We start from the raw sequence: 15,416 nt of genomic DNA on the forward strand, positions 1-15,416 counted from the left end.
ACTAACAACTTATAGCTGGCCAGCTGCCTTGTTTACATCACAAACAGATGTGATAAACATGAGTGACATGTTGTCAGGGACTGTGTTATATTACAGCTAAGTGGATGAAGGTACTGTCATTATTTTGAGTTTGTTTGGCTCCTCGAGAGAGAATCTGTGGTGACGAATCTAATTTGAAGGCCTCACTCAGAGAGGTGGACTTTGTTTCCAGCACAGCCGACGTCTGAACAGCTACAACGAAAAGTTTCTGGGTGTTAACAGTCCACTGGATCAGCAGAGAAACTAATAAGTAATATGGAACTTTTTCTACATTTTGTGTTGTAAAAAAAATGTTTTCAAAATGTTGCGTATCGGGCAACATTGTACACGACACCAATATGACCATCACAGGCCAATATTTATTAATCGGACTCTAATGAACAACAACTATAGTTTTTATCAGCAGCAACAGAAGCCTTGTTTTAATCATCAGTGTCGTCTTCTACTTCTTTTTATTTTTATTAATTTTGTTATATATCCAATGTTTCAACACAATTTCTTTGTTCCTTGTTTTGGATCCGCATTAGCTTTAATAAATGGTTGCTACAACAGCAGTTTAAAAAAAACACATTTGTAATTAAAGAAGAAAGGCGCAATGATGCAAAAATAAACATGAGAAAATAACTGAGTCTGCAAAAAGAAAGTCTTAACAATAACAATCTTAATAAAGAAGAGACTTTTTTCTCTGCCTGCTTAACAAAAGGCCGTTGGAAGAACAGCTAAATGTAATCTAGCTTCCCTTTTCAACCTCATCTGACCCAGTTTGAATTCACTGTAGATTTCTAAACATCATTTGACCTGAAATATCCTGGGAATGACCTGCTGTCCCCTGGTGGGCGGGGCTTACCTGGCAGGTGAGGAGTTGCTGCTCCACGCTGTCCTGCATGCTTGATGCACCGGCGGCTCCGGAGGCTACCAGGCTCCTCTGGGCTTTCTGCAGCCACAGCTCCAGCTGGCCGACCCTCTCCAGGCACACATGGAGGACACCTTCGCCGGGGCGGGACCCAGGCTGGGACCCAGCAGACCGAGGCTCCTCCGGGGCCTGGGACACAAACACAACAACACACCCGGCTGAACCTCTCTGCTCCAGGGTCGCAGGTGGAGAGAGAAGAGGGAGGGAGAGGGAGAGGGGGAGGGCTGAGCTGAAACTGCAGCTTTAAGTTGGCTCTACCTGAACAGGTTGTAGCTCTAATGTTGACCTAAACAAACACTTCTGACCTGTAAATCAGCTTCTCACACCACCACCACCTCCTGCCTGCTCGTCTTTCTCTTTCCCTCGCTCTCAGACTCTCTCCTCTTTCTTCCCCTCTCTGCTCCACCCACCTGTGGCAGAAAGAAACCACTTCCTGGAGCGGTGGCAGGGCTCCAGTGACAGCGACTCTTTATCACAGGGAAGAGCGAGACAGAATGACAGAGACAGAGAAAGAAAAGAGGCCTCAGGCCACAGAGGCGGAGCTGAGACAGACAGAGGGCCGGGCTGGGCGAGCTGAGTAAGCAGCTAACACAAACACTTCCCGACTTCCTCCTCAAACTGTCAATCATCTGATCTTTTACTCTCTCAGAAAGTATAAAGTTTTACTGCTCTTTTCTTTAATTCTTTTCTTCTTGGTGCAAGTTCAAACTCACAATGCATCAAAAGACTGAACACACACACTTGCCTGGAAACTAGTCTGGATTTGACTGATGGAGCCTTAAGAAAAGGTGAACACCAAGAGTCAACAAACCTCCTTTGTATGTCTGAATTAAACCTTTCACTGTCGCTTTGATGTTGCTTTAGTCTAATGTGAAAATACAGAGCCCTCTATTAGTAGGAGAGAGTATTTCTGATGAGTTTGTCTCAAATCAGAAACATTTTGAGATAATTTAAATGATATTTTTGCCTTTGAAATAGCAAATCATGCTCTGAAAATAATTTGGTCCTTCACCTCTGTGTTATGTATGGCAGCAAGATAACTATGATCAATATGAAATTCTGTTAAAGGGATAGTTTGGATTTTTTGAAGTGTGGCTGCATGGCAGTCGACACAACTCCAGTTTGGAGAAGCAGCAGAAGCACCAGTGCAGGAAGCTACACTAAATTTAGAACATTTTCAACACTTTACCTTCTGACATCCTTTTCTGATGGTAAACTGTCGTTTTATAAGACAAATATTGCTCTGTGCAAGCAACCAAACTCCATTGGCAAGATCAACAACTTTACTGCACAGAACAAAGGAGCTGCTGGTCTCCTGCTGCCATTATCTTTTAGTTTGTTTGTGTTACTGTGTGACTTCAGTGAACCCAAATGAACCTTTTAAAACACCAAAGTCACAAAATAATGCAAACTAACTACCAAATCAAGGCAACAGTAGACGTATTCTGTCAAAGGAGTCTGGTGGCTCTGGAGAGAGCAATACAATTTCAAGTTTCCCATCAAAAAATGCTGTCTGGTGAGAAGGTAAATCAGTGAAAATATTCTAAATTATAGCGTACACACTTTAAATGGCTAAAAAAAGGTTTCGCTGCTGCTTCTTCAAACTGGGGGCATCTACCAAGGATCTAACAATACACTGAATATCATGATTTCACATTAAAGAATGTCTCCACACTGTAGTGAACTGTGATCAAATGTTGCATTATTTAATTTTATTAACTTTATTTTAGTTATAAAAGCACGGCTACTGACTGCTGCATTGTTTCTGTTGTTGCAGTTGTTCTTACATAATTCAAACATTCATCACCAAAGACAATTCAGGCCAGTTTTTTGTGCATGCTGAGGTCATGGAGGTCATGGACTGCTACTTTTATTTTATGCTATTTTACTGTTGTTTGTTTTATTAAAACAACAAAAGCACAAGTCACCACTTTTCTTTGTTTTTATATCATATCATGGACTGTTTATTGTGGCTTACACATATGTTCAGTTTTTGGCATTAAGTTACATCCCCACCATCTGCTGTAGGTAATACACTGACTATGGATAAGTATCGCATACAACCCTGCTTCAAAACATCTGAACTATCCCTTTAAATTCCAATGCCAATGTATGTGTGTGAGGAGGGCGCAGACAAATAGAATGAGGATGAATTGATTTTGATGGAGCAAATTTAGTTATTCAAAGGCACAAATTATTCATTTAAATTGAGAATACAAATTCCTTAATTGAAGTAACAAAATAAATCTTTCAAAAATGAATTGTTTTTAGGATACATGTTCCCAGTTTTAAGAAAAATAATTTAAAAATGTGCCCCTCCTGATAGTTTGAGGACTCTGTATTAATGTAAATTCACAAATGCAAACATAAAATGTACTAAAGATGCTTTAAAGGTAAATGCAGGGGAAACAAATACAGCATTCACCAGGGTTGAGTGTCAGTCAACTCAAAAACGGTTCAACCTGCACATCAAACTGCATGAATTTATTACAGGTCAAACATAAAATCAACCAACACCTGGATGGTTATGTTGTAATTGAAACATCAGTTTGGTCAACTTAGTCCATCAGTGAGTTATTTATGAGCAACCAGACCCCAACTCTGCATCCACTCCTGCACAGTTAGAGAGTTAGGAGGACGGTGCTTTTGCTTGTGTATCATGCTGGAACCACGGCGGCAAGTGTGATTTCTTTAAATGTATTTTTTGCTTAACTAAATGTCTCCACTGACTACATACCGCTGTCAGCGTCACTGGTTTCTGGTCTTACAGCTGTGAAGTCTTTAATTCCCTCATTATGTTTACATGAGTCTGTGTGTGTGTTCTGGACAGGTGCAACTGTCTTCGACCTGTGAGAAGTCTGCAGGTGTGTGTGTCTGCGTGCTCGGTGTGTATACTGTGCATGTCTTCAGCCCCTCGGGGTCATCCCCCCTCCATGCAAGCCCCCTCTGTCCCTTCAAGAGCTCCTGACACAGAGAAAGAGAGACGGGGGAGTCGATCACTGACGTGGGTTTATTTATATTTGTGTTCTTGTTTGGATATGTAGACAGAATGGAAAGACAAAAAGTGGAACAAGGTACAAGTACAGCACATGCCATGTAATTTAAGACATCTCAGTGCTGCTGCTTCCAGGTGAAAACCCTGCATCTCCAAAAAACTGCGTCATCTCTGGTGTTATGCTCTCAAACTGATTGATGAATTGCTGAAATTAGAAATGAGCCTTAAAAATCTCGCACAAGAGCAAGTTATATCATTTTATGGTTATTTGAGGGCAATTCTTCTAATTACACTAAATACAACTAAATTTGGAGTTATGTGGTTTTCACCTGCCGACAGCAGTGTGTTAATCAGTAATCATGTCAAACCAGTGCATTTTCATGGCCAACAGTCATCTTGGAAATTTTTCTGAAGTACAAAAGCTGCTGATTCATAACAAAGCAGGAATCTTTCTCCAGACTCTCCTCTGCTGCCAGGCAGTGACTGAGCAATTAATTGAACTATTAATTACTCAGTTAATCAATCAACTCTGTACAAACACCAATCAATTATCATGTTCAGCTTATGGAAATACAAATGGCAGATGCATGTAAGCAAGCAGACAAGAGTTTATTGTAACAGTTATACTCAGCTCTGATAGTAAATCAAAAAGTTGAACTATTTTAAGTCACCATTCCCTATATGATACATTATAAAACATCGTTCACAAAATATGTCTATTCGTACACAATGATTTCTGCCTTTTATAAAAACATATTAACCCATTAATTAATCATTAAGGTCCATGCAAAAGCTTGATACAGACTGTTAAAAACCATCCACCCCGCATGCTAAATACTAAATCAGTCTGCTTTCAGTTGTTTGGTAAAATGATAACCATCACCCTGCTGACCACTTCTCACACAGTTGCAAATAAATGTGCTGCGTCGTCCTGAGCCACATCTAAGTGGCGACCACGTGTCAATAAGTAGGCAGAATTACTCTGAGGATGGCCGAGCTCAGGAGTCCTTCATGTAAACACACACATAAACGTGGAAAAAAGTACATCTTTGGCACACATTTGGTTTGATTGAATCGCTCGGTCCTGTCCTCTATTTTATTTGTCATGACGCAGAAACACTGATAAAGGATTCAAATTTCAAATGTAAACAAAACATCCACAGCTCTGAACTGTTGGAAGCCAATGTTCTGGAATTCTCTGCCATGTAAATGCACTGAGGGTTCAAAGACATTTCTAGAAGAACCTGCTGGACTATTCCAGGCGCTCTAGTTCAAGGTTTAGTTCAAGAAGAAGGTAAGAGTTCTGAGTTTGGTTGTAGAAAAAAAATGGTTCTAGAAAAAGTCAAAGGCGAGTTTCAGGGTTTGTTCTACGAGACTGTAGAGAAAGACATAAAAGTTAAGGCTGGATTCTAGAGAAGATCTGAAGATCTAAGGTTGGGTCTACACAAAGTTGTGAGATCTAACAGAGGTTCTAGAAGTAACTGATATTCTATATTCTAGGTTTAGTTCCAGAAGGTGTGAGGAGTTCTGAGGTTTGACTCTAACCGGGCTCTACACAACACATTTAGAGCTCTAACACTTTGACTTTTGTCTAGAAGACTCTGGGAGTTCCTGGGCTTGTTCTAGAAGATTCTAGATAAATCCTTAAAATCTGGGCTTGATTCTGGAGGACAGATGGAGGAATCAAGGCGTTCTGAGGTTTAGTTGTAGCTGGACTCTAAAAGTCATTTAGAGATCTGACTGTAGAAGAAAAGGGTTATAGATTTTGGTCTAGAAGAATTTGGTAGTTCCTGGGCATGTTCTAGAAAACTCTAGAAGGAGCCTTAAAACTGAGCTTTATTCTAAGAGTCCCAGATTCAAGGCTGAAAAATGGGAGCTCTAGATGAAGTTTTGTTTCTAGAAAAACTTGGTGTTCTATGGTTGAATCTAGAAAAAGTTAAGAGATCTAGAATAAGCTGAAGAAACTGGTGTTCTTGGTTTGGCTCCAGTAGAGTGGTCAAAATATTCACATTCTAGAGAGAGTCAGTGGCTTTGGTTTGACTGTAGAAGAAGTCAGGACGTTTAAGCTCTAGAAAAAGTTTTGCATTTGTTTGTTCTAGAAAAGTAGGGAGTGCCAAGACTTCCTTGTCTTGATTCTAGAGGAGGTTGGTTCTAGAAGAATTTGGGAGATCCAAGTTAAACTGTAAACACTGGTGATCTAGGCTTTGTTCTAGGAGGAATGACAGGTCTCATGTAGACTCTAGAACAGTAAAGGAAGTTCTAGAAGAGTTTGGGAGTTCTAGAAGTGGATAGGCTAAGAGTGATTCTAGGAGAAGCAGTAGAATCTGAGGCTTTCTGCACACGGCTCTACAAGAAGCTGCAAGTTCAATGCTGAGATCAAGAAGAAATGAGAAGTTCTAGTCAAACAAGTTCTAGATCTAGGACACTACACATTTCTGCTGGGCTCCAGAGTCGGGTTTGGAGATTTTTACGGTGGAGGCTGTGTTTACCATGCTCTCAGGTAGTGTCTGAGTTCTGACTGTGCCCAGCGGTTTTGATAAAGCTTCAGATGAACTTGCTCCTGTGGTGTCAGTGGGGACCTCAACATCCTGAAGAAACATGAGCAGGGTTAGAAGATCAGTCAGGTCAGTCAGTTAAAATACACTGAACATTTAGTCAACAGGGTCACCACAAGAGAAAAGGAATCACACAGTTACTGATACACTCTGTTATGGATTGATATTACATACTGTTATTAATCATCTTTTGTTATCTTGTACAACCTGCTGTATTATAAGACAGATTCAATGGCTCCCATTGGCAGTTGTAACTAATTAAAAGACAAGGCTGGTGAAATTCTCTATTTTTGTTAATGTCAACAAATCCCACAAAAAAGTTAAAACCAACAATGTATATTTTCCATAAAGATGTTCAAGTCTGATTTTTTTCCTTCTGATGCCTGAACTTTTCTTACGTGATCCGATCCAGCATTTTAGGCTGCAGGCATTTCCGATACTCGTATCGGTACCAGAACAACCATAATTCTCTGACTTTCTGACCAGTACAAGTAAGTAGTGCAGGTAGCGGGGACTTTGAAATATAGGTTTGATTTGCTATGTATTACAGTATTACATTAAGACAGCATATGCAGCATTTAGTGAAAATAAACTTTTGCGTGTGTGTTCATGATAATGTGTGCAACAGTGCAGCTCAGTTTTTAGCTGCTTTTGGACAACAGTGGAGCTATATCGAATAAGACATATCAGGCTTTGAATATACAGACAATACTTGTTAGTAGGATCAATTCATTGTTGGTTTTGATTTTTTGATTTGATTTCACCAGACTTATACTCTTTAAAAAAAGCTTAGATTTAATATTTTCAATAGGAACCAGTGATGATGTTTGACAGTGTTGACAGTTAACTTACCTGTTTCTCTCCTCCAGTCGGTTCAGAGCTTTGTCCAGTGGCAGCTTCAGTCTCTTCTGGGGCAAGAACCAAAGGTTCCTAACACAAACAATGACAAATATTAAATGAAGTCTATAAACACAACCAAACCAAAACGTTAAAATCCTGACAGAGAGAACACTGTCGGTAACCTTTCATGTGTTACCAAGCTACAGAATTCAGTCATCTATGGTGCTGTCACAGAAATTACTAACACTGTTCAATACTGCCCTCTAGAGGAAGAACAAAATCCAGAAACAGAGGTGCAGAAAACATGGATTGAAGAGATGTATTAGGATCAGGGAAGGGTTAGAAGCAACAAGAAGCTGATATGATGAGTAGGGTGATGGTAGTAGAGGTGAGGAACTCGTTGCCAGCACTGATGTGGAGGACAGAGTGACCCAAGTCAAAAAACAAGTTCAGATCTTAGTCATACATTTAACTACATCATTGGGATTTTGCCACTGGAATCATTCATATAGTCTGAGGTATTCTAACAATCTAAAAGAATCTTTTCCTGTAACTTGTCATAAAACTGGTTATGACAGGCGGTGTGATAAATACCTCCCACCTACATTTCAATTAGCTGACATTGGGTCACAAAGAGCTCCGAGGGGAAAAAGAGGTGACTGAAAGGATTATAGAATGGAAAAAAATGAATTAAAGGTTTTTCCAAAGCAGCTTTTGATCTTCGTTACCTCTGGAGAAGAGCCCAGGAAAGCATCCCAGAGCCACCAAAAAACACCTCCTCCACCTTCTTCCACTCTCTGCTCCTCACTCCCTTTTTTCTCTCTGGCTTCTTCAGCCCGGAGCACGCCTTGATGCTCCCGCTGCTGACACGGAAACACGCTCATGTGCAGAGTCACACGGGGGGGTTGGTCAAAAGTGCATCTGGGACAGTGAGCTGCAAGCTGTTGCTACCAGTGACTGTCGCTGTTTACTTCTTCACTAAAACTAACTAACTTGTATGTTTTCTAAACTTTATAACCTCTGAAACAGTGGCATGTTTGTTAATAAAATTTGGTGAAAAGTTAGCGGACAGACCAAGGAAAAAGTAAATAATATACTGTTTTAAACAAAGATCAAGGAATTATTTTAAAATATTTCTTAAAGGTGTAATATGTAAGAACTGGCCACCAGTCCAATTCATACTCCTAACAAATAGGGGGCAGCATATAACTAGAGTAACAGCTAACTGTAGCTGCTGTTGGCTAGTTAGCTCAGTTAGCCGTGCAGCTAGAGGTTGTATTAGCTGACTGGAGTGTATCCATACTGACAGCTCGAGACTGGAGAGACTTGGTCTTTACACGGCGAGCACAGGAGCTTTGGGCCGCCCAGAGGAGGAGGTTTTCAGGCCAGATGGAGAATGTCTGCAGAGAGTGGTGCCAGAACTGGAGCCGGGCGAGCAAGAAACAGAACCGGACTCAGCCGCCTCCCAGTGAGCACAACCGGACTGGGACCAATCACAGACTCTGTGACTGACAGAGGCCAGTTTGACAATAGCACAGTACTGAGGTGATTTGCAGACCAGGACTCTAACTCCGGGGATGATGAAGACACGGTAGGTGGGGATGGGAGGGACATGAAGTGGGAGAGGAGTGGGAGGGAGGTCGGACTTCAGCAGCAGGAAAAAATAGCGTCTATACTAATATAAAACTATAAGACTATTGCCTCTTGAAGGCACAAAGTGGTACTGGGAGACGGGACAGGTCAGGGCTAGCTGGTTAGCATGCTAACTTCAGCAGATACCTCTGCAAGACGATACACAGACGTTTTTGACATAAAATAATAATTTTAGTGAGTTTTTGAATATTTTAAACTAAAATTCTTACATATTGCACCATTCTCTCATGAAGTGCATTGTCTTTAAAAAAACACAGCACGTGCAGCCAGTTAACTCCATGAGAGTGTTTATTCAGGAAAAGTTAACTACCATCCTGCTGGTAAATTAATATTAAAACTCAACATGTTTTTATTTATTACATCAAATGAAAAAATTTAAATATGCTGCACATAGTTTTAGGAGAATTTGTGTGAGTACTTTCAGAAACTCTAAAAAGTTCAGTGGATTTAAACAAAGATTTACACGCCACATGATGAGTGCAGCTGGAGATGTGAACATGATGGCCAGTTTTTGGTGGATGTGAAAATGTCTTTCTGTTAATGAGTGCACAGCAAACTTTGGCTCAATGTCCCACTATCTGCACTTTTAACAATATGTACGGAACTCATAACATTTTCCAATAGAAACATTTAGTAGTTTTAAGCATGCAGGGAAAAAACACAACATTTGCAATATGTTAAATAACTTTTGTTAAAAACACATGGAGGGAATGGGTAGGCAGGCATGTTAGTACCAATAATGTCACACTTTCTTCCATAAACCATAAAAGAGTCACCTCATCCGTATTTGATATTCAAAACACAAGTTTTATCATCCAGTGATGTTAATTTCATGTAAATGGTGAGAGAACAAACATGCTTTGGTGGAAACACCACTGAAGATTGTCCACATGTCAAGATACAGCGTTCATTAGTTTGGTTGTTTGTTTCAGTGTTCAAACCAGCAGCACGGCTCTCTGGCCTTCTTACCTGAGCGCTGTCGGGTGTCCAGGACTTCCTCTGTTCAGGTGATGCCTGCCCCACAGTCAGCAGCTTGGCTCCAGACTTCATCAGTACGTCCGCTTCAACATGGGCAATTCTGATTTGGCCCGGCTCTGTGTCTTTCTTCTGAGAGACAGCACAAAGTTTTTCGTGAACTGATTATTTGTGATTACTTTGGGCAATATAGAATTTAAAGTTTTGTAACCAAGAGCATGAGTCAAACCTCTAACAGTGAAAAACAATGTATTAATAATCCACCAACCTTTTCTAATGCAATCCTTAAAAAGTTAAAATAATTCAGAGTTAAAGCTGTGAAGCAAACTGACCTCAGCCTCCACTGAAGTGGACTTTAGGAGCTGAGGCTGGGAGGTCGTCTGCTGCGCCGACGGAGCTTTGGCTTGGACCGGAGTCGGAGGCTGCTGGATGAAGAGAGCAGGGACCTTCTACAAAGAGAGAAAAGCAAAGGGTTCAGTGAAGGCCATTTCTACTTTGACTACCTGCCCAACTGACAGACTGCTTGACTGACTGATTGACTGACTGACCTTCTCGAGTTCCAGTAGCAGAGACTGGAAATGATCCACTATAGAGAAGACAGTCAGAGTCTCTTCAGCCTTTTCTGGGAGACAAAGGCCTGGTTTACACTTCTGGATCTCCGCTACAGTCCTCCTCATGGACTGGATCCTCTTCTCAATGGCCTGTGCACATGAGGTCAAAGTTTGAGCCATAAAGGCGTGGACTGACAATCACTTGATCAGTTTCATTTGTGGTTTTAGCCCTTTCATAAACAGACAATGAGACCATGTTGATATCACATGAAAACCACTGATGTAAAGGTGCCCCTTTCTTCCTTCGCCACATCTCACCTTGAGGCCTTCCTCTCTGGGGCTGGGGAAAGACTCTGGAGAAGATAATAAGGTCTTGATTTCAGTGACATCACTCTCCATCCGCCTGACTTCAGTCTCAATGGCCTCCACCTCCTACACAGCAACAGATCAATCAACATTTATTCAACACAAACAGCTATGTACGAAATGGAAAAGTACACGAGTGAAGCAACGAACAACAAATATCTTGGTGAAGAGAGAAGCATCTGTTGAAGAGGTCAAAGACTGAAGACTCACGGCAGCAGCGTGCTCCAGTTGAGACAGAGGAGCAGTGAAACTGTCCTGAACGTTGGCCACTTGGCGATCGGCTTCCACCAGTTGTTCCTGGAGGGTTGTGATGTCACAAACCTGCGACATTTCCTTCAGGACTGAGCTGAAGCCCTGCAGAGTGGTTCGGATCTGCACCGAGTCGTTCAACACCGTCTGCAACACAAGACAGACAGTAAATTTTTGTTGATAAACGTGCTGACAGTCAGTTTCAGATCCGTTGAGGAGTATGTTTACTATGTTTGAGTTCTGTATAAAGGCAGTGGAGTGTAGAAAAGACAGACCACAGCTGAGAGTACCAACCTGCAGAGCTTGAACATGGCTGCTCAGACATTTAGAGGTGGTGTAGGTGCAGGGGGCAGCGAGCCACGTCTGAGCCTCGGCCCTCCAGCTGTTAGAGCTGTTGATCATCTCCTGATGCTCCTGAAGCCACGTATGAATCTGACCAGAAACACAAACAACAGACAGACAGACAAAGGTGAACTAAAATATGATAAAAACTAACAGGGACATTTGCCACAGGGCTAAATAATATAAAAATAAAAATAACTAATAAAATAATACTAGAAAGCATAATCAAGAATCCAAACCAACTCTGTGAACACTGTTTTTAACTATTAGAAGCTCTGACCCTGCAGGGTTTCTTGAATTAAGGACATTATCAAACTTTGTATGCAGAATTAAAACGGCTTCTTAGATACACAACAACCTGTAATCTGAAATAATACCTTTCAAGGCTGTCAGAAATGACAAATCACAGCACATAAATTACACAACAAACTGAACTTGTTGCAGTGCATGTGAGGATGACATTATGACTGTTTCCTAACACTGATAATGATTTTTATGTGAGTGATACATAAAATCAGGTGTTTGCCAATGATTACTGAAAACGAACAGCAGAAACATCCATTAAATACTTAGTTGTGGGCTGCATCATTTAAAAATTGTAACATCAACAAAGAAACTTATCATTACACACAATTTGTTGTTTGACACCAAACAAACCTGGAGACATAGCATGTAATTATGACTCATAAATCATAATCAGAGAATTAGAGTCAGGTAACATTAAACACTGGCAGTTTCAGATGTGAAAAAGGAGAAGTGAAGTGATTCTGACCTTGCTGATGAGGGTGGTCCTCTGCTCCGCCTGTTTTGCCAGCTGGGAGTGAAGCTGCTGGACCTCCACGAGTCTCTCGGTGAGATTCAGGGCCTCCTCCGGCTTCTCCAGGTCCTGCATGTCCACCTCCAGCGCTGCCAGACACGAGTGCCACACGTCCAGTTCGTCCCATACATGCTAAACACAGACACACAATCGTATGTAATGTCATTTACTGATGATTTATTTATCTGTTCAGTCATGGCATTGTATTCTGGTGGACATTATGACACAAACACATGAAATATAAAGTAAAGTATAAAGTAGACACTTTTAAGCTTTTAAAACAACATTTACTCTCACTAGTTTTGTGGGAAAGCTTAAATGTAGTCCACATAAGCCTGAACAATCAATAATAAATTATTCAAGGTTTTAAACACAAACAGACTGCCTTGAGGGGATTATTAAAACTAGCATGAATCAATACTGATATTAATAATAGATTTTACAGAATGAGGTCTGTGGTGAAAACAATGTTATTTGATGTTCCTCTTTGCTAAACGTCTTGACAAAGTCCCAAATACACTAAAAAACAAACTGAAAATACCAGGAATTAGTTAAAATCTTCCCACAGCCTTCCAAATTAATCAGTGCAGAAGTAACAGAACATGGCTTTTGATGATTCAGATGGTGGTATTATGGGAAGGCAGCAAAGCAAAGTTTCTGCTTGATTTTCACATAGATTCTCTTATATTTGAGAGGACAGTTTTGAGAGAGGTAATAATCACTTCCATGTCACTACTCACCTTCTGAGTGTACTTTGCTTGAGTTATGTTGGGGCTTCTCTGTTCAAGTCTTTTCTGAACTGACCTCAGGCCAGCGTGGATCTCAGACAGCTTTGCCCCCAGCCTGTGGACGGGGCCGCTCTTCTCCACCGCTTCTCCCACCTGATGGGTGAATAAACATCAACAATGCATGCGTACAATAGGAAACAAGTTTTCAGAATCACCAGCCGTGACGGTGTGTGGCCGATATTGTTTTCGCTTTGTCAGTCTGTGTGTGTGTCATCATGACAAAATGTGGTCCTGGAAACACCCACTGGAACAGGAACTACCACAGGAGCGGTTCTGAGTATTTTGCTGGCTGCTTGTATGCCTTGGGACAGATTTTGTCATAATTATCTTTAACTTCAAGTTTCCATCTTAATTATTCTTGTTCTTTCTGAGCTGTATAAAGACAGCCTGGGAACCAGACGAATCTGCCAGATCAGGATTCATTTGCTCTGCCAAGTTAAGTCTGCACGCCTGTCATAATACAGGGAGATCTGACACGATAAATGTACAGAGGACCACAACCCTACTGGCATTTATGAACATTTTCATAAAAAAACAAGATGACCGCTGCTTATGTCGAACTGATTTTGTGAATGCACTACCATGTCATCATTAAACAAACTGGAAAGTACATTTACTTTAAAGGAAGAACATACAACTGTGTTTGCCGTACTTCTGACAGGATTTGCTAAATTCAGTATACCAACTACCCAATGTCATATATTTCTTTGTGTTTCAAGGTTTGTACGTCTATCCAGTTCCTTTAAGAGGCATTTTGGTCTGCGACCAGACTAGAGAGATTCCAGACTAATTCACAGTCGCCAATTGGGATGATGATGCCGAGGTTACATCCAAATGTAATCCTATTAGATTAATGATTTAAGCAACCGAAGATATAATCAGAAAATATGTAGAAATGTGTCTTTACAATGTATAACAGCCCTGCCTGTGTTACAGCAATAAGACTATTTAAGTTGCTCCAACTAAATTTCTCTTACGATTCAATTAATTGCTCAGCTTTATTATCAGCTATGTTAAAATTGACGTCCTGTTTACCTTTAATTCTACTTGCTGAAGGGACTGTTTGACCTCCTGCAGCTGTCCATCAATCTCGACCGGGACCAGACTGTACATGTCTGAGTACTTCATCTTCAGGCTCTCCATGATGCGCTGGAGCAAAGCCTTCTGGGTACACAGCTGGCTGTGAACCTCCTAAAACCAGAGAGAGAAATATGTAAATAAATGGGACACAGAAAACCAAGAAAGTTTGAAAGAGCTTCAGCAATAATAAAAAATTTCAACGTCTACAGATTTTCTTTGTGACATTTCATGAAGAACTGCCAGAAATCATCTTTGTGAGCACAATTTCTCAGCTGTTTAAAAAAAAAACGTCCCCTTCAGAAAACACTTGTAAGCAGTCAGTGACACCTCCGTTTCCCACAAGCATCAACATCAGCACCATGTTTGTCAGGAAGGGTGCACTTCTTCTGTAAATGTAATTATTCAGTCAGTAGTAGAATTCTTGCAGTATTTTGGAACCAAAGGACGCAGACATGGATCTTATCTACATCTCTCACTGAACAAGCTGCTTGTAAGCTCTCAGTGCTTTGTTTAGCAGTGAGCTCTCTCTCTCTCTCCTGTGCTGCTTTCATAAAACCTCTCAAAGTCCTTCAAGTCCATAATAATAAAAATGAACCCTTTTCACCTTAAAAAGCTTCTACTTCAAAACAACAACCTGCATTAAATAAGACAATCTATTAGAATATGAGAAATTATAATACGGAGGAGACTACCTGTGTCTGAATACGTCCGATGCTCTGCTGAAGAGGAGGAGGTGCATCTTGTTATCACTACGGGAAACTGAGCATGTTTGTGTGATACAAAGGAAGAGAGGACGAGAGGGTATGGGGAGACGGTTTCTTTGCTGTGAGACATGGTGAGTGCAAAGTGTGTGTGTGTGTGTGTGTGTGTGTGTGTGTGTGTGTGTGTGTGTGTGTGTGTGTGTGTGTGTGTGTCTCTATCTTTGTGAGGACCAATTTGGATTTTAAGAAATGGAGAACCATTTTGGAAAACATGGACATTTTTTGAAAAAGATTTCAATTAGGCTGTACATTTTTGGAAAGTAGGGACAATTTAGACCATTTAGACATTTTAGAAAACAGAAGTCATATTTGGACAGTTTGTACATTTTCAGAAAATGAAGATGTTTAAAGTCTGTAAGGCCTTTTCACACCTGAACGTCTGAACCAAGGTTTGTTTTTTGTTACATTCTATACATACATATACCTCTAACTACGTCCTGTGGTCATCAACACGTGAGCCTCATCTGCCTGTATGAGTGATTGATTTGTAGA

The 15,416-nt window shown here is 40.8% G+C and overlaps 1 protein-coding gene across 1 annotated transcript in view; it reads right to left on the bottom strand.

Annotated features, from left to right (window-relative positions):
• Positions 1-15,416, bottom strand: part of syne2b (spectrin repeat containing, nuclear envelope 2b) — a 169,022-nt gene that overhangs the window by 68,272 nt on the left and 85,334 nt on the right. The window contains exons 67-79 of the mRNA XM_084742989.1: positions 14,119-14,274; positions 13,036-13,176; positions 12,251-12,427; positions 11,431-11,568; positions 11,098-11,283; positions 10,840-10,953; positions 10,519-10,671; positions 10,303-10,419; positions 9,965-10,102; positions 8,071-8,205; positions 7,355-7,432; positions 6,437-6,535; positions 887-1,072 (exon numbers count right to left, since the gene is read on the bottom strand). Coding sequence (XP_084599115.1) covers positions 887-1,072; positions 6,437-6,535; positions 7,355-7,432; positions 8,071-8,205; positions 9,965-10,102; positions 10,303-10,419; positions 10,519-10,671; positions 10,840-10,953; positions 11,098-11,283; positions 11,431-11,568; positions 12,251-12,427; positions 13,036-13,176; positions 14,119-14,274 — 1,818 coding nt within the window. The remainder of the gene's footprint in view (positions 1-886; positions 1,073-6,436; positions 6,536-7,354; positions 7,433-8,070; positions 8,206-9,964; positions 10,103-10,302; positions 10,420-10,518; positions 10,672-10,839; positions 10,954-11,097; positions 11,284-11,430; positions 11,569-12,250; positions 12,428-13,035; positions 13,177-14,118; positions 14,275-15,416) is intronic.

The sequence above is a fragment of the Lutjanus erythropterus genome, chromosome 18 (genome assembly GCF_056507025.1).
Source record: "Lutjanus erythropterus isolate fLutEry1 chromosome 18, fLutEry1.hap2, whole genome shotgun sequence".
Lineage (NCBI taxonomy): Eukaryota > Metazoa > Chordata > Actinopteri > Lutjaniformes > Lutjanidae > Lutjanus > Lutjanus erythropterus.